Here is an 18,613-nt window from a genome sequence, read left to right on the forward strand (position 1 = left end):
GGCAGGCAGCAGGAGTGTGTGCATGGAGAGGGGAGAGGCAGGGGACCGGGACTGCATGGAGCGCACAGGTGGGGAGGTGCGAACAGTCACACTGCCCCTGTTGTAGCATAATGTTTGGAACGTGTTCTTCAGACGTGCTGAGTGAACGCCCCTTCCCGCTCCCCGCCCCATAGATCAGCGACATTATTCCCATCTTACTGATGGGAAACTGAGGCATAGAGCGGGGAAGTGACTTGCTCAAGGGCACGCGGGGAGTCAGTGTCAGAGCTGGGAAATAGATGCCAGGAGTCCTGGCTCTTCAGCCCCTGCTCTAACCTCTAGACACGCTGCTTTGGAGGAAAGCAAGTTGCATTGTGTTATCCCAGTGTGGCACCTGCACTCAGTCTCGCATCCGAGACCTCTAGCCTCCAAGGGCTGCACTAGGGAGATGAAGGTGGTCATGTGTCACAATGTAGATCTCGGCTGGACTTCAGTCACCTCTGTAATGAATGGTGAGTGAGTCTGTGGGGTGCATGGGGCAAGGGGCCCCAGGTCACTCTCAGAGAGCGCCTTGTATGCCTGCCCACACACCCACAGTGCTCAGCACTCTGCACCAGTGGGAGAAACCAGATGAATCTGGGGCTCATTTAAGTTCCTTGAGGTGAGTAAGACCTTTTCCTGTCCAAGGGAGAACCCTGGAGCCTGCCATACCCATCAGGACAGCGTCCCTGCTCCAGGGCCATGGGGAAGGACTGCGGGAGCAGTCATCTATAGCAGGGGGTTCCTAAACTGGGGGTCGGGACCCCTCAGGGGGCTCGTGAGGTTATTATGTGGGGGGTCATGAGCTGTCAGCCTCCACCCCAAACCCCGCTTTGCCTCAGCATTTATACTGGTGTTAAATATATTTTTTAAAGTTTTTAATTTATATGGGGGGGGTTGCACTCAGAGGCTTGCTGTGTGAAAGGGGTCACCAGCACAAAAGTTTGGGAGTCACTGATCTACAGAGTACCACCTAAGAGAGGTACCTGGTACAGCTGGCTCTGGCTGTTGTTGGAATAGACTATGTCTACACTTACAGTGGTGTGTGGAGTACAGCTACACACTGCAGTGAAAGGCGGGCTGCTTCCACGCTTGTCACTGTGGTGTACCTACACGCTGGTGAAAAGCTCTGGCGGGGGGAGGCGGCGGGGAAAGGCCCTGGCGCGGGGAGCTAGTATGACAAACAGCAGTATAGACATGGGAGGCTCTGCATGGGTCTGAAGAGAGCCCGTGTAGGGTTTATACCCTGAGGTTTCAGGTGTGTAGGGCACTCAGCTGTACTCTGCCTAAGCCATGCCTCGCTGTCTACACTGCCGTTTACACCAGGGCTACCTGGGTGTGCAGCCTCGGTGCTCCGCACGCTGCTGTATGTGTAAACATGCCTTTAGAGTGCGTCCACGCTGCGTTCGAAACCCCGCAGCAGCGTGTCTGCAGACTCGGGCTTGCACTGCAGCACTCAAACCAGCTGGTGCGGCCTGGAGCTGAGCTCTGAGGGCTGGGGGTAGGGTGAGGGGTGGGGAAACGTCTACGCTGCTGTTTCTAGCACCAGAGCACTCAACCTGGGTTGTGAGACTCACCGCCGTGGGTTTTAAAACACAGTGCCGTTCTTACCCTAGAGCCCCTGCTCTCAGCACCAGCGCCCCTTTCTCTGCAGAATGCTGTGGGGGGCTCCTCTTCTCTAGTAATGGCCCCTGGCTCTCTGCCTGGGTGCTAGGCCGTCCCTAGCCTCCCACCCCAGTGCCTCTGTGTTTGGCCCTGTCGCTGCTGTCCGGCTGTGCCCCTGCCAGTAACTGATGCTTTGATCCCCTGGCCCAGCCAGAAAACTCTTTTGGGATCAACCCGACATGAAAAGATTTAGATCTTCTTGATGACACTTTCATATGAGGTGTAGAGAAACGTTCCATCTTGGCTTGGGGCATCTTAACGGCTTTTTTATTAAAAACAGGACATTTGTAAACAGGACAAAACCACCAGAGAAGGAGGAGGTGACTGCCCCCTTATGCGCTTCTGATTTCAGGTGTTAGCCAATAAACACTGATCAAACACCCCAGTACCCAAACACCAATCGGTGCTTGTCCAGTACACATCCGAAACAGTTACGTGTATCTGCCTACCTGGAGCCGCAACTACGGAGGAGTCTTGCTGGAATTTGTTGATCCTGATTATGAACTCATCCATGGAGCAGTAATACAGACCGCATGGCTGGTATTTCTAAAGCCCACTAAAGCGTTGTGCATGAACTGGTGTGCCCAGAGGCTGCTGGCGCGGACTGAAGGTTCACTAGTACACGTGAATGTGGTGCTGTTTGAACGAGTACGATGTAGAAGGGCACTAGGGAATGTTACAAAGAGATTACTCGATGCGCTATTGTGAAGCAGTTGCACTCACTGCAGGTGCGCCTCCTTGTGGCTGGGTCTGGGAACTAGCTGTCACCCCATCTGGGGCCCCCTTCTGCCAGTTGCTTGCTCTGTGGTCCCCCTCTCTCTGCGTGAGTCAGCCAGGTCACTATCTAGTGTCCCCCCCCCCCGCCCCCATATAACAAAAGCCCACCAGACAAGCTGTCCGTTTGCCATCTCGGCTCCAGGCCTGAGCCACTTTGCCAGTGGCTGGTAGGGGAACCTGGACCTGTTGGCTACTCTGGGTCCAGCCCAGGGAGCCTGTGGCTAGGTGTTTCCCTAGGCTTCTTCCTGCCGCCTTCTCTAGCTCCTGGCCTGTCTCTGGCTTTACCACCAGAGCTTCCTCTGCTCTCCATGGCTACTTCACCCCCTCAGCCTCTTCTCACCGGGCCGCACCCAGAGTTTACGCTCCCCCTGGATCTGCCCCTTGATGCTGGCCAATTCCCTTTCCCTCTGCTCATCCCCGCACCTTCTCCCTGCTCTCACTTCCTGGCTTTATATGCCAATCCCAGCTTCTCCTCTGCCCGTAAGCGGTGGTTCCCCTCCTGGCCCACATTGCCCCGCTCAGGGCTTGTGGGCGGTGGAGACCCCATCACAGGTGTGTACAAAGAAAGAGCCCAGCCCCTCTCCTGATGTTTTGGTCATTACATAAAACTCAGCAATTGCTAAACGTGAACCCTGACCAATGAAATAAATAAAGCTCCCAAACCAGAGCCCTGCCCAGAGCCCCCTTGTGAGCGCACTCAGCTGGGAGATCTGGGTTCAAGACCCCAGTCTGCCTGATTGGAAGTAGAGACTTGAAGGTGGGTCTCCTGCATTACAGATGAATGCACTAGTCACTGGGTACTCGGGGGGCGGGGCTCTGTCTCTCCCCCGTGGAACTGGTCCCCACTGAATAAATACGAAATATTGAGTGGACAGAGCACGCGGGGGAGAGGGACATTCGGGCTCCGGTCCCTGAGCCAAGGAGCAGGTTTGATTGACCCAAAACTGATTTCTGAGCAGGTAAACTCTTGCCCAGCTCTATGCGTTTCCCCCAACAATCGCCTGGTGTTGCTGTGGTGACGAGGGAGAGGCGTTTGGTTGTGACCCTGGTAACTCTGTGTCACTCCTCTGGGCACCGCAGTCACCACCCTTCCTGTACCAGAGCGTGACTGGCTCGCTTGGTTGCCCCTCTGCTCCAGGACGCTCCAGTAGGGTCTGTGTGCTGCTGTCCTCCTCCTGCTACGGCGCCTGGGCCTGTTGCAGATCTCCCCAGCCTGCCAGCCAGAGAGAGGTGGGAACACCCCGTGGAGGTGCACAGCCTGCCTCCAGTGCCATGGGCCATAGCGAAGGTGTGCTTCGCCCGGCCGTGCTGCTGTCGGGGAGGAGCTGCTGGAGAGCTCCCCTTGGGTGCTCTCTCCTGGCACAACTGTCTGGTGACCCCCATTGGCCTCCCCAGTGGGAGGCCCTGCAAGTGGGGGAGGTCTGTGGACACTTCCTTGCTCTGGTTGGTTTAGTTTGACCTCCCACACGCCTTCCTCTGGCTTGGGAGCGGATCAGAACGTGACCAGCAGGCTGGAATGCATGGTGTCGTGCAGGGCTTGCCTCTGCCACCCCTCCCGCTGCCCCAGCCAGTGGTGAGGTTTCCATCCCCCCTCCCCATGCAGGGGCGGCTGCTTCGGCCCAGGGCTGTCTGTCTGTTTCATGTCCAGGCAGGAAGCTCCTGAATAGTGTTGTAGCTGCCACATCTGCCCTTCAGCCAACTGAGGATGCCCCCTCTCCAGTCATCTCAGCCCCAGTTCTGGCCTCTGTCCCCACCGGATCAGACCACCAGCCCTTTGCATCTGGTAACCCTGCCTGCCTTGGCTCAGGGCACTGGTTCATCGCCCTGTTCCTGCTGCCCTGAATGGACCCTGGTCTTCCTTATCCTGCTAAAGAGGTCAGACCAGGGATCCACCTAGCTCCCCCAGTCCCCGCCAGACCATTGGCCCTGGCTGTGATGCAGTCCAACCCCCCAGCACTAGCTGTGTGAATGTCCACCTGCCTGTAATGCACCATTGGGATGTGCCTGGAGCCGTGCGGCTGGAGAGCAGAATTCCCCACCCCTGGCCCCATACAGACTCCTCTGGCCTGGTTCCTTGGTGGGGCAGCACAGGACTTTGGGTGGAAGATGGAGTGTTTTCCAGACGCAGGGCAGGGGAAGAGCTGAGAGAGGCCATCCAGGCCCTGTGTATTCCTGGATCCACACCCTAAGAGACCTGGGGGTGGGGGGAAGGTGACCCCTAAAGCAGCCTGACCGGTGCTCTGCCAGCAAGGGAGCGCAGGCTGCTTCCCATTCCCTCATGGAGAGGTGCTGACTCGGGTGCAGCAGCAGGCTTGGTCAGACTGAAGCCCTGAGGGGTCTGCTCTGGGGCCTTGGAGGGGTGGGGGGTTACAGTATGAGGAAGGGGGAGTTGGGGCAGAGCTGGGAGCTCCTGGCTGGGTTCTTCCAGCAGGCCAGGCTGGGGCCCTGCATACATCCAGGGGCACCATGGCTGCCCTGCGTGCCCCCAGCGTGCCCTCAGCGTGCCCTCAGGCCCGTAGGAGGGAGCCAGGGCTGGGAGCTGGCAGGGGGAGGAGTGTGTGTGTGACCCAGCCCCGTCCTTAGCAACAGCACGGGCTAAACCCCCATGAGATCGCACCAGCGGCCTGGGCTTGTTGGGGGAGGGCGGGTAACCCCAGCTGGGCCGGCCTGTGGGACTCGAGGTGGGAAGTGAGCTACTTGCTGGGCCCCTGTGGGGGCTGGGGGTCCCCCCCTTAGCTCCCTGCAGGCAGGGCTGCAGGAGGCCTGCCTCTGGGGGAGGGGAGGGCGCCGGCTCCCTGTCCCTGCCTGTCTGTCACGCTGCCGGAGCGTGGGAGTTCCTGGTGCCCCGCGCTGTGCGCTCGCTCTATATAAGGGTTACAGGCTGTAGCAGGGAGGGGCTGGGTGCCGTAAACAGCAAAATGCTGCTGCAGACAGACTGGGTCTCTGGGGTGGGAAGGAGCAGTCCCCCCGGTGCCAGACCCTCCGGGACGGAGCCGCACTGACCCACAGCTGGCCTTGCCCGGCTGCTCAGCCCACCCTGCATGCAGCCTCCAGGGCTTGGTTCATGCCCACGTAGGTACCGGGTTCCTGCTGAGCCTAGTTCTGACCTGCCATGCGGCTTGCAGCCTGGCCTGTAGCCTGCGTGTCGTCCCCTCGGAGGTAATGGGAATGAGGCAATTTCACAGTGTGCCTGAACGTAGGGGGATCCTCAATGGTGGCAGAGCCCTCGGAGCTCCCCTAGGGCAGCAGTGATGGGCAGAGTCGGGGTGGCGAGGTGGGTCCTTGATCAGCCACCAGCAGGCATCAGTAGAGAGGTCGGTGTAGCCATCCGAGGCCAGCCCCCGGGGCAAGGAGGGTCTGCAGAAGGAAGAATGTGGCCAGTGGCCAGTGCTGCGGCCTGTCTCCTGGGCCAGGAAGGGACAGGTGCCAGCAGGCAGCCCGAGGTCCCCGAGCAGCGCTCACAGCCAGTGCTGCTAGCCGGGCTTGATTGTAATAAACCAGACTAGCGGCCAAGCAGCCCTGGGATTCTGGCTTCAGGAGCTGCTGCTGCTTGCAGGCTGGGCTGGCCCCTGCTGCTGTCTGGTGAGGACTGTTCCTTCCTGCCCTAGGCTCACGCAAACGTGCTGGCTTCGCCCAGCATTTAGCCTGCAACCAGTGGGGAAGCCGCTGGTGTGGGTGTGTTGGCTGCTTCCCATGTTGCGTTGCATCTGGTGACCGGGGTGTGCTACGGGAAGCTGGCCGTCTGAGCCAGGTCTGCCCTAGGACTGTTCCTCTATTATGCTGTCTCGATGGCGTGACACACCTAAAATGCAGCTGCCTCTGGGGTAGGACATGCAGATTCGAACAGCTCGCAGCAATGCTGCACGAGAGCTTGGGGGGCGAGGTGAAGAGCTGTAACTGCAGGGGGGAAATTGGGATGTAGAGTGTAATTGCCCAGGCCTGACCTGACTGTTCTCCCCTCTGGTGGCTGCGTTAGAACAGACGCATGTCGTCAGCACCTGGGTTTTCAATCCTGTGGATGGTGGCCCCCCAGCTGCATCGGGCCCCTAGCGCTGCACTGCCTTGGAGGGACGATCGACCCTGCTGAGCCCCTAATGCTACTTCCCGGAGTGCCTGGGTGTTCCTCGCAGGTCTCCCCTCCGAGTCCTGGCAACCTGGTCAGAATCCCACCCCTGCTGCTGAGGGGTGAGCATAGCTGCACTTTCCCCTGTGGCCTGGAGGCGTGGACAGGGCATGCACACCTGTCACCCTCCACTAGCCCCGTCGCGCTCTGAGTGGGGGATCGGAAAGGGGCTGGTATTTCCATATGGCCGTCGCCCTACTGTGCTTTAGATCTACACGGGACCTGCTGCAGCGTGGCTGTGTCCTGGTGCAAGTGCTCCGCGCAAATCGAGACAGCCCTTCTGTGTATCTTCACCCTCTGCTTCCTAGGCTAGGGAGGCTAGCAGGCCAAGCTGAGCCCTGGCAGTAGTTGAATTCCCTTCAGCTCTTGGCCCAGCTCAGCTAACGGTGTTTCTGGTGGTGGTGCACAACCCGGGGAGTGAACGGAAAGGCTGTGTTCATTTCAGGCACCATTCGAAAAGTGGGGAAGAGCTGGCTGGCTGCTTGCCCAGCTCCTGCCGCGCGCTGGGTGCTGAATATGACAGTGTAACACCAGGCCCTGTTCCTGAGAGCTCCCAATCCAAGGGACGCAGCCGAGGAGCTGGGATGTACTCGGACGCCCAGGGCAGGGATACTTTTGGAAACGTCCTTGTATCTTTCCTACGACGTCTTATTGTGGGCATTGACCGCAGGCCACTAGGATGTGGGGCTTTTTCACCATCTTGTTTCTGCTCTTATCCCATGTGTCGGGGCCACTGTGTCAGGGGAAGGGCTGTGTGCTCTGTGTCTCTAGGGTACTGGTTCCAATCCAGTGGGGTGGGCGTTGGCTGGCTCACGGATAGGGAATGGGACACGGGGCGTTTCCCCTCTAGGGGCCACCGGCTCTAAACCAGCCCCAGGTTGGAGGGTTTGCTTGCATTTCGCATCTCATCTGGGTTTGAATCAGGTTGGTCACTGCCTTTGGGAGGCCCAGCGGTCCCAGCGCTTGGGTGTAACACACAGATGTATTTATCTACGCCCAGCGGGACTGATCTCTGCAACCCCCAGATGGTCACCCCCACTGGCCCCCTTGCTGGGAGCCTCTGCAGGAGAGAGGCTAGCGACTGAATGGGCCAATGCTGGCACTTCCTTCTCTTTGCCCAGGGGGTCGTTCCTTCCAGTCCTGCCGCGGGGCTGGGGTGTATGGCCTGTTGTGCCCTGCTCTGTCTTCTGTCCACCCCCTTCCAATGGCATCACACTCACAGGGGGATCTTTGCCCAGTGGAATAGGACACAGTGAAGGGACTTGCCCCGTCTTGCTGTGTCGGACACGCTCCCTCTGAGCTGCGCCTGGTGGCTGCCCCCTTGAGGGAGGGTGTGAGCGGTGCGGGGAGGGGGGCGTGGAGGGCAGAATGCAGTGTCAGCACCCTGCTCGCACCCTGTGGAGCCAGGCCATGTGGGGTACTCTGGGGCTGAGTCTCTGTCTCTCCACGCAGGTGCCATGTCTGACGTGCTGGTGGGATTGTGAGTGAGCAGCCATCGCCGCAGTGGCTGGAGCGATGCTGCGTGGGGTCCGTCTGCTGCTGCCCTGCAGTCCTGCCTAGCCCATGGCGGGTGCCTTGGAGCAGGTGAGTGCCGGCTGAATGCAAGGCCTGCCGTCTGTGTGCTGGCTGAAGCCGGGAAGAATCCATCGTGACTCGCCCCCAGCACAGACGGGCTTCTTGCTTTGCATCAGACGATGGGGCCCTTTCTCATGGGGAATCCCAGGCCCGATGGGCCAGCAGGTGACCCTGTAGGCTGTGTCCCAGGCAGCAGCGCATGTCAGCCACGGGTCCTGTAATGGCAGGTCTCCACCCTCCCATGAATCTTCTAATGCCCCCTGCCCCGCTGCTTCCCCCACTCCCTGTGGCCTGGCCTCTCCTCTCCTCCTCCAGCCCCTCGCACCCAGGTCCAGGAAGAGGGAGCTCTCTGGCTGCAGAGCTGGGCTCCCGTCCCCACCAGTGCCTATGAATCCCAGTGGAAGGGTAGCTTTAGGCTCTGTGGCCTGGCCTTTATTACAGGCGAGGGGGCAGTGGGCTGCACATGGGCCACCCTGGTTTAAATCAGTGTTTAAATCAGCCTGCCCTTGTGTCCTCCCCAGGTGCCCGTCTGTCCAAGCGTTCCACTCCCTGCCAGCGTCAGCGGGTCTCAGAGTCGCGTCAATCCTCCCTCTCCTTCCCCCATTAGTGCTGCTGAACAGGCCCGAGAGCCAGCCAGGCCCCTGCAGTGATTTGGAGGCAGATCCCGACGCCCGTGATGGTGGGAGCCATTCCTCGGCAGCCGCGCCGCTTCTGGGGGGTGCCCGGATGGCAGGTGTCTCCAGCTAGCTGTGCCAACGACCATCTGCTGCTGGGGCAGGAGAGCTGCTCGGCGAGGGGTGGGTGGTGAGTGCCCAGCCGTGTCCCGAGCGTGTGATCGGGGAGATGATGGCTTGGCAGCCTGCACTGGCTACTAAAGCAAAGGGGTACTGAGCTTTTGTTTGCCCCCTTGAGGCCAGGCTAGCCTCCCCAGCTCCTGTGCCTGGAGGATTAGCTGAGGCTCGACCTGGTGCATGTCTGGCCTTGTCCCCCATGGCCCCTGCGTTACAGCGCTGACTGGCCCAGCCAGGGACTCCTCCCGACTCTCCGAGTGCGGGGCCCGAGGTCCCAGCATTGTCCCTGCGGAGCGGCATAGACTCACATAGGCCTCAGCAGCCTCCCCACATCTGGGGCTTGGTAACCCTCCCCCGCCTCCAGGCTCCAGGGCTTCCGGAGAGCTGGCCCGCGCTACTCCCCGACCAGCCTGGCTCCTCCTGTGGAGCTAGGGCAGGGCAGTCTGTGGGGCTCTGCACCAACCTGCTGGGCCCCCCCGGGCAGTAGCAAGGCTGTGGAGTGGAGCCTGCTGCACCAAGGAGGGGTGCCTGGGCCAGGGTCCCAGGGGCTGATCCCCTCCCCTCTGCTCCCACAGATGCGGCGCTGCAGTGCATTCCATAGCAGAGGGCTTGTCCGGAGGGAAGGGGTCTGAGACACCACCCCCTTTCTTCAGCCCCGTGACCTCCTGACACCGTACACCCCTTCCCTGCCGCTTTATGGGCTGTTTCGTCTTTGGCTCCGGTTGGGGTCCAGCCCGCTAAGGCTCCATGCGGCACATCCATGCTGAGGCGTCCCTCCCCCAGGAGCATGGCACAGACTCGGGCCTGTCCCGGCCAGGCGGCCAGGCGGCCTTGGAGCCCCCCCCAGAGTGCTGCCCCCGCCGCAGCATCGTAATGGGCTACAACAAGACGGAGATCAAGCGCCAGAAGGTTTATCAGGTCTCCATCTTCTCCCACCTCTCCAGCTCCTCCGAGCCAGCAGACCAGAGAGCTGGGGGTGGGCGACAGGCCATCAAGAGAGGGTACCCAGAGCAGTGGGCTCCGGAGGCTGGGCGGGATCCCAGGCGAGCCCACTGGGGGGGCACGGGGGCTGAGGCCAGGCAGGACGGGGTCCCTGGGGAGCTGCACCCTGGCCAGGACGCCCCAGACGCCACCGCCTTGGAGGACGGGCTGCTGGTGGAGGAGCTGTCCCTTTGTGGCTCGGCCCAGCACTTCTCCCACAGCGGCCTGCGGGTGGTGGAGCACCGATGTGGGGCGCGGGAGAGCAGCCCCAGGGCCTGCCGAGAGGACAGATTGCGGGAGGCTGCCTCCCCCTGGCCACAGCACACAGCTTGCAGCACTTTGCACAGGAGAGACAGTTGCCCTGCTCAGCTGGGGGCTGGCCCCTTGGGGAGTCCCAGAGCCTGTGGCTCCGTGGAGGGCAGGGAGTGCCCCGGGCTGGCTGAAGCCAGGGAGCAGCCTGCGGAGGGGAGCGGGGCCCGGAGGGAGGAAAGGGCTAGCAGCCAAAATCGACTTGACATTGATTTGCACAATATTGCACAAAAACCCTGGGCAGCCTCGGGTGGGAGGGGGGAGGAGCAGACAGGGGGCAGCCCCGCCCACAGCCATGGGGCTGGCAGAGAAGGGGAGCCGCTGACTGCGGCCGATGGGCACAAGGAGCCCCACACCCCACGGGTGGCCCTGGGCCCCGAGAGCAACGGCCTGGGCTCCTCGGAGAAAACGCCCTGCATGGGCAGCAGGCCCCCTGGGGCCGGCGGCGGCAGCTGCGCGGCGAAGAGGAAGCTGCTGCCCTCGGGCGAGGGCGTGGCGGACTCGTGTTCGGAAGACGAGAGCGTGGCGCCGGCGAGGAAGAAGCGGGCCCCGCTGTGCCACCCCATCCTGACCGCCTGCCGCAGCACCGACGCCAAGGGCGCCCCCTTCTGGAACCACCTGCTTCCAGGAGCCAAGGTGAGCGCCTCCTGCTGGGCTGCAGGGCTGGGGCAGGAAGGGCAGGCCTAGAGGAGCTGGGGAAGGGGTGAGCGAATGGGAAGCCAGTGAGGGGCTCGCAGATGGGGTGGGGCCATGGGTTGGACGCTGTGGAAAGAGTCAGTAGGCAGCTGGGGAAGGGGCTGGACCATAAGGTGTGTCCTGTCCCCTCCTCCCGCTGACAGGTGGCTGGAAGAGTCCAGGGCGCAGGGCTCGTCTGCTGACTCTGCCTGCAATAGGGCTTGGAGCCTGGCGTGCAGGTCTGCTGACTCCGGGCAGCATTCGGCCTGCAGTGAGAGCTGCCTGGCCATGGTGCCTGGACCCTCTGCAGCTCCACGGGGGCATGTGGGGGGAAGGGCAGCACTGGTGGAGTGGGGAAGGCAGCAGCTGGAGCCGGGGGGCATAGGAGGAGCAGGAGAGTCTGAGGATCCCGGAGCCCTGAGAGCAGCAGGTCCCTGTGCTGTGACACTGTCTGGGGTGGGCGCTTTGTGGCGGGGCCTGTCTGTGCGGAGGGGCAGCCCGTGGGTTCTCTTCTAGCACGTTACACCCGCAGAAGGAGCAGGGGCTTCCCAGAGCCCGGTAACCTGCTGCTCCCTGGGGCAGACAGGACCCTTCCTGGCCGATGGCCACAGGGCTGAGCTGAGCCTGGGACCTCCCCATCTTGGCTCCTGGTTCCCCCAGAGCCCGGGCAAGCCCCCCAATACCGTGGGGGGAGGGGTTACAGCCCCTGCATGCCACCATGAGTCAGCCAAATCCTGTGCCCAGGCTGGCTGTCCTGGTGCCTGGTGGGCCTCTGTGCTGTGGAGCTGGGCACAGCTTTAGCACCTCCAAGCTCAGAGAGGGGCCCCCTGCAGGTCCCGTTGTGGGGGTTGGCTGCCCCTGGGGGAGGAGTGCGGAGAGAGGCCCCCCTCCCCCGGGCCAGGACTGCCTCTCCGGGCATCTGTGCGGAGCCCAGCTCCGGGATCCCTCTGCCAGGCAGAGGCTCAGGTGCCCTGTGGGGGCAGTGCTGGGGTGTGTGTGACCGTGCTGTACCTGGAGTGTGGGAAGGGGGCCCGGAGACCCCTTGCCAGGGGGACAGCCTGAGTCCTCGGCTGTGCTTCCCGTCCCGGGTCTGCTCCCTGCCAGTCCAGCTGCTCTCTCCTATGCTCCGGGTGGCCCAGCCTCTCCCCAGCCCAGGCCCTACCGTATCCTCCCCATCCAGCTCACTAGCCGTCTCCCTGTCCCCGCCGCTTCCTGCGTTGCAGGGTCACCAGTGAGGTCATGCTGAGCGGCCAGGCGCCCCCCATCTCTGGCAGGCCTGCTGGTTGCGTGACTCCTGAGGCCGGGGGATAGATGAGCTGGTATAAGGACTGATGTGTGCTCTGCCCCCAGCTGGCATGCACGCAAACATGCATGACACATACACAAACATATGTGCTGGGCACATGCACCCTGGTGCTTGTCAGGAGCCCGAGGCCAGCTAACCACATCCCCGCTCCGTTCTGCCCTGCTGCTGCCCATTGCAGCCTGGCACGCGGTGATTGCAATCCTCAGGCACTCTGATGTGTGAACAGCCTCGGGCCCGTCCCCATCAGCCTGGTGACGTTCCTGACTCCCTGGCTCTTCCTTACTGGAGCCATTTCCCAGCCCACCAGCCCCCCGCTCTAGGAGTGCTCCCCTCCAGCCCTGCTCCCCACCCCAGTCCAGGCAGCCGCCTATTGTCCAGCACCCTGGAACCTTCACCCCCCTTTCACACAGGCTGGGGCCTGGCTGGCCTGTTGCTCTGTTTTGTGCTGCCCTTTTGTGTCTCTTCCAGAAGGTGAAATGCCTAGAAAGGCGAGTGCCCTTTATAAAAGGGGTCGGCCACACCCAGCTGGTAACTCAGCCCGGGTTTGGCTGCCCGCGACCTCTCAGGGCTTGGCCCCTGGGCTGCTGGCATGAGCCATGCAGCTGTGTCTGCTGGGCATTACTGGGGACCTGGCATGAATTACCTGGGGCTGGTTGGTGTCCAAGAGATGCCAGGGCATCTCCTGGTAAGTGTCATTCCGGGCCTGCCTGCAGCTCTGCAGCAGCGTCGGACCCTGGGGGGGTGGGTGTGTGGGAATGGCAGGCACGGGAATGTTCAATGTCTAGCTGCGTGCTGACGATGTCTTAGTGCCTTTGCTTGCCCTGTAAATGTGTGGTCCAGGCCTCTGCCCACGTCTGGCTGGCTTGCGGGAAGTACCTGTCAGAGCTGTGCCAGCTTACGGGGCACTGGGCCTGTTAATAAGTTGCTGGGATGCCTGCAGCCGGTGGGGCTTGGACACTGACAGATCCCCGTCTCTGTGTGTGTGTGCGTGCCCGGGGAGGCAAGAGGGGAACTGTCAGACACCTTCGGCTGGGACTGCACATGGGACGTGTCCTCCCGGGACCTGGCTGTCCTTGGTCCCTGGTACAGGCTCCTGGAGGCAGCAGAGATCGCAGAAAGCCCTTTGGGATTGGTGGGGTAAGCCCACCGTCCACCTAAAGAGAGGCAAGGGTTCACTCTCTCCCTCTGGCCCTGGCTGTGGATTCCCTTGTTGGGGATTTCCGGTGGCTCCATGGTCTGGCTAGCAGGAGCCATGGCCTCTGCTGGTGGCTGAGCTAGCAGTAGCCAGGGGCTGTGGTAATGCCCAGGAGGGGACCCCTGGAGTCATAGGGCGAAGCGAAGAGGGGGAATGAGCTGCCTTTCACAGTGGAGTCCCTGCTACTGGGAGAACCAGGGTTGGACCCAGCCCTGGAGAACAGACTGCAGGGCCTGAGGGGTGGGCCTTGATGGGGGTCTAATGGGGCTTTCCCTGATGTCTCTGTTGCTCTTGGAGCCCTGCTGCATTGACCTGGTCCCTGTGTGTATGGGGGAGGGCGTGGGAGAGTGTGGTTTGGTGTGGGGACTCTGAGGGGACGGGGGAGCTTGTAACTTTAATGGGCAGTCAGGGATGGTCACTCAGACACAAGGCCCCCCAGTGCCAGTCCCTGGCCATTCTCCTCCCGTCTCTCTCATCTCGGGAGGGGGCAGGGAGCGGGCCCAGCAGACACCACCCTCTGCCACCACCCTGCAGCCACCTGTGAGTGGAACATGCAGCTGCTTCATGGTGTGCACAGGAAGTGAATGACAGTCCTGTGTCCCATCAGCAGAGCTGACTGAGGGAGGAGAGGGTGTGTGGCACATGTGGGAGGGGGCGTTCTCTGGGCCAGCTGTGACAGGGAGGTGCTGACGTGTGTGATGGGAAGAGCTGGTGGGTGCGGGCCCTGGACTGGGAGAGGTCTGGTGGGTGCTCTGGAGTTGGCCCATTTGCTGCCCCTAATATGGTTCTTGGGCCTCTTGTCTCCCTAGCGCTCCGCAGACGGCACTGCGGTGGGGCGAAGGCTAAAGAGTGGGCTGCGCCTGAAATCGTGAGTGTCCTGAGCTGCCTGGTTCCCCTGCTGGGGTTAGGGCCAAGCCGCGGGGGCCCCGGGCACTGTGGGCAAGGGGGCTGCTCTTGGGCAGACTGGCCGTGATTCTGCCTCTCTCTTCCCTGGTGCGGGGGTTGGTTCCTGGGGCGATTGCCCTGCCATGCCCAGGCCCCTCTGTTTGGGACAGGGTGCATCCGCACAGACCCTCCCCATCACCCTTCCCACTTGGAGCCCCTTGGACCCTTAGGTAGCTGGGTGGGTGGATCCTGCCTGCCTTTTGTGGGGAGCTGTGTGCTCTGGGGGTGCAGTGACAAGGGCAGGTGACCCTCCGGGGAGAACAGGAGTGGGAGCCCGAGGCTGCCCGAGATCAGCACTGATGCTGACTTCTCTTTGAAGGAGACATCTCCGCAGCAGCCTCCGGAAGGGGCCTGTGGGCACCCGGCCCTCCGCAGCTGCCTGGGCCACCACCTCCATCAGCCATGCTCTGCTGGGGAACTTTGAGGTAACCACAGCCTGGAGGCCCATGGCCTGGGACGGGGGAGAAAGCCCCTCTGGGATGGGAGGGGAATGAGCCCCCCTAGGGCCTGCTCTGGCACTGGCTGCCTTTGTGCAGCTCCTAGGGTGGGAATTGCGTGTGTTCCTCTCTCTCCCCATGGTGCTGTCGTGGTCTTGAGCGTGTCCCTGTGGTCTGTGCTTCAGAGCATTCCCCAGAGGGACAGCTCAGCCCAGCAGGCAGTGTGTGCGCGGGGTGCTCCTGCCCGATGAGATGCCAGGCTGGGCTGCCCCGTCCCCCAGGTAGGATGAGGGGAGAGGCTGCCTCAGAGCTGACCTTCCAGCAGCAGTCTGCCCCAGCACTTCCCCGGTCTGGTACTCGCCCTCTCTTCCCCTGCTCTTGGCGCTGGGCACGCGCCATCATCAGACAGGCTGGCCTCAGCCTGGCTCCGTCGGGAGCAGGTGCCCACATCATAAACAGCAGCTCCTTGGGCACTAACGGGCTCCCTCTCTGGCAGTCTCAGCAGGGAGGCCAAGAACTTGTGGGCCCTAGGGGGCGGGAGGTGTATGGGACAGGCTTAAGTCATGTGGCAGGAGTGGGGGGTACAACATTGTACGTTCAGTGTGGGGTACATTCATTTGTTGTGGCTAAAGAAGCCTCCAGGCCCCAGCTGCCCTTGAGAGCCAGCAGCCCCAAGGATGGGGAAGAGTCCAGTTCCTGTTTCCTGCTGAGAGCTCTGTCCCAGTTCGCCTGCTGGGTTTACTGCCCCCAGCTGGGTCTGGGGCGTTGGGGGATTAAAGTCCACATTGAATCTGTGGCCTCCTGGGATCTCCCCTCCTGGAGGTGCTTTAGGGACGCTCGTCCACAACACCCTGCAGTGCACAGGCCACTCCCACTGCTGCAGTGCCACCATCTCTGGGGTGGAGCGCAGCAGTTGTTTAACAGCGCAGAGCAACCCTACCCCCAGGCTGGGCCAGGACACGAAAGCATCCTGCACTGAGCTGAACCTGAAGGGGGATTCAGGAGGAGTTGTGTAAATTCTCCCAGGACCTGGCGTTAACACCCTGACTTGCACAGAGTGCCCTGGGTCTTTAATACACAGGGGCGTGCTTGGAGCCCGTGGGGACGGGCACTGCAATAAGATCCCCAATGGAAGTGGTCTGTTGCTGGGATACCGCCATGAGTGTACCCGTAGGGCTGGGGCGAAGGATGCAGGTACGCCTTCGGGGCGCAGGGCACGGTCCTGGCAGGACCCTGCTGGCTTGGGAGTGGAACGCAGAGTCCAGGCTGAGGGTTAGCAGCAGAATCGGCATTTGAGGGCTGTGCCCTTCCCTCGTCTCTTCTCCCCAGGAGTCCATCCTGAAGGGGCGCTTCGCCCCATCAGGCAGGATTGAAGGGTTCACCGCGGAGATCGGGGCCAGCGGCTCCTACTGCCCCCAACACGCCACCTTACCCGTCGACGTGACCTATTTTGACATCTCGGAACACAGCGCGCCCTCACCTTTCCTGGTACGCTGCTGGGCAGGGGCTGGGGGCATGGGGTGCTCGCTGGCACACGGTGGAACAGGCTGTTCGGGTAGACCAGGGACAGTGCCCTAGCTCTGCCCGGCTGAGGGTGTGCAAAATGAAGCAGGCTGAGGCTGCCCTCTTTAGAGAGACTGCACATGCCAGGGGCTGCCGGTGGGGGAGACGAGCCCATGACTTCGGGATCCACGCCTCAGCTTGGCTTTGTTCCCGCTCTGGGGGAGGGGTTTGACATGGTGGTGTGGGGGCTGCCTGTGCCGTGATTAGAGGCCTAGATATGGAGGGCTGGAAGGTGACTGGCCGGTCACATCTTATTCTTGGCTAGCAGGTCATGCTGGGACCTGGAGTCGCCCTGGGTTGCCCCGCTGTATTAAGTTGATGTCAGCTGTGAGTAGCAGTATAGAAGCCAGTGGCTGCCCGTGGGCTGTATTTCCCGACCCAGGTGCCTGCTATAAAGGCATGTGGCTCTCGGTACAGAGCAATGAGTTCAGCACCCGTGAGCTCCAAACCCCCAGCCTGTCGGGGGGGAAACGCCCCTCCTTACAGGGCACTAATGGAGGGGAGACCCTCTGCCAGCTCCTCCCCAGCCTGTGGCCAAAATCCTGCATCAGTTCCTTGCCCTTGTGGGGGTCTTGAGCCCTCTATTCTCTGCCTGTGGCACACACATCCTGTCTCCTGTAGGCTGTGATGCTCTGCTCCAGTTCGTTTGTTGGGTTTCGTGGGTGGTGGTGGCCTGTGGCACGCAGCTGATCAGACTGGATGAATCATAGACTATCAGGGTTGGAGGGACCTCAGGAAGTCATCTAGTCCAACCCTCCGCTCAAAAGCAGGACCAATCCCCAATTAAATCATCCCAGCCAGGGCTTTGTCAAGCCTGACCTTAAAAACTTCTAAGGAAGGAGATTCCACCACCTCCCTAGGCAACGCATTCCAGTGTTTCACCACCCTCCTAGTGAAAAAGTTTTTCCTAATATCCAACCTAAACCTCCCCCACTGCAACTTGAGACCATTACTCCTTGTCCTGTCCTCTTCTACCACTGAGAATAGTCTAGAACCATCCTCTCTGGAACCACCTCTCAGGTAGTTGAAAGCAGCTATCAAATCCCCCCTCATTCTTCTCTTCTGCAGACTAAACAATCCCAGTTCCCTCAGCATCTCCTCATAAGTCATGTGTTCCAGACCCCTAATCATTTTTGTTGCCCTTTGCTGGACTCTCTTCAATTTATCCACATCCTTCTTGTAGTGTGGGGCCCAAAACTGGACACAGTACTCCAGATGAGGCCTCACCAATGTCGAATAGAGGGGGACGATCACGTCCCTCAATCTGCTCGCTATGCCCCTACTTATACATCCCAAAGTGCCATTGGCCTTCTTAGCAACAAGGGCACACTGCTGACTCATATCCAGCTTCTCGTCCACTGTCACCCCTAGGTCCTTTTCCGCAGAACTGCTGCCTAGCCATTCGGTCCCTAGTCTGTAGCTGTGCATTGGGTTCTTCCGTCCTAAGTGCAGGACCCTGCACTTATCTTTATTGAACCTCATCAGATTTCTTTTGGTCCAATCCTTCAATTTGTCTAGGTCCCTCTGTATCCTATCCCTGCCCTCCAGCGTATCTACCACTCCTCCCAGTTTAGTATCGTCCGCAAATTTGCTGAGAGTGAAATCCACACCATCCTCCAGATCATTTATGAAGATATTGAACAAAACCGGCCCCAGGACCGACCCCTGGGGCACTCCACTTGACACCGGCTGCCAACTAGACATGGAGCCATTGATCACTACCCGTTGAGCCCGACAATCTAGCCAACTTTCTACCAACAGGTGAAAGCAGTGCATTCATCCAGCCCATACTTCTTTAACTTGCTGACAGGAATACTGTGGGAGACCATGTCAAAAGCTTTGCTAAAGTCAAGAAACAATACATCCACTGCTTTCCCTTCATCCACAGAACCAGTAATCTCATCATAGAAGGCGATTAGATTAGTCAGGCATGACCTTCCCTTGGTGAATCCATGCTGACTGTTCCTGATCACTTTCCTCTCATGTAAGTGCTTCAGGATTGATTCTTTGAGGACCTGCTCCATGATTTTTCCGGGGACTGAGGTGAGGCTGACTGGCCTGTAGTTCCCTGGATCCTCCTTCTTCCCTTTTTTAAAGATCGGCACTACATTAGCCTTTTTCCAGTCTTCCGGGACTTCCCCCGTTCGCCACGAGTTTTCAAAGGTAATGGCCAATGGCTCTGCAATCACAGCCGCCAATTCCTTTAGCACTCTCGGATGCAACTCGTCCGGCCCCATGGACTTGTGCACGTCC

At 60.7% G+C, this 18,613-nt stretch overlaps 1 protein-coding gene across 4 annotated transcripts in view; it reads left to right on the top strand.

Annotated features, from left to right (window-relative positions):
• ATOSB (atos homolog B) overlaps positions 1-18,613 on the top strand; it is a 70,678-nt gene that overhangs the window by 47,597 nt on the left and 4,468 nt on the right. For 2 of the 4 annotated variants that reach the window (XM_077816581.1, XM_077816580.1), the window contains exons 3-8: positions 8,036-8,167; positions 8,766-8,962; positions 9,525-10,875; positions 14,225-14,283; positions 14,680-14,785; positions 16,127-16,285. In XM_077816581.1, coding sequence (XP_077672707.1) covers positions 9,697-10,875; positions 14,225-14,283; positions 14,680-14,785; positions 16,127-16,285 — 1,503 coding nt within the window. In that variant the 5' untranslated portion in view covers positions 8,036-8,167; positions 8,766-8,962; positions 9,525-9,696. Of the gene's footprint in view, positions 1-8,035; positions 8,168-8,679; positions 8,963-9,524; positions 10,876-14,224; positions 14,284-14,679; positions 14,786-16,126; positions 16,286-18,613 lie in introns of all 4 variants that reach the window. The other 2 variants (XM_077816584.1, XM_077816583.1) reach the window with 2 other exon arrangements.

This window comes from Eretmochelys imbricata, chromosome 5 (assembly GCF_965152235.1).
Source record: "Eretmochelys imbricata isolate rEreImb1 chromosome 5, rEreImb1.hap1, whole genome shotgun sequence".
In the NCBI taxonomy this organism is placed as follows: domain Eukaryota; kingdom Metazoa; phylum Chordata; order Testudines; family Cheloniidae; genus Eretmochelys; species Eretmochelys imbricata.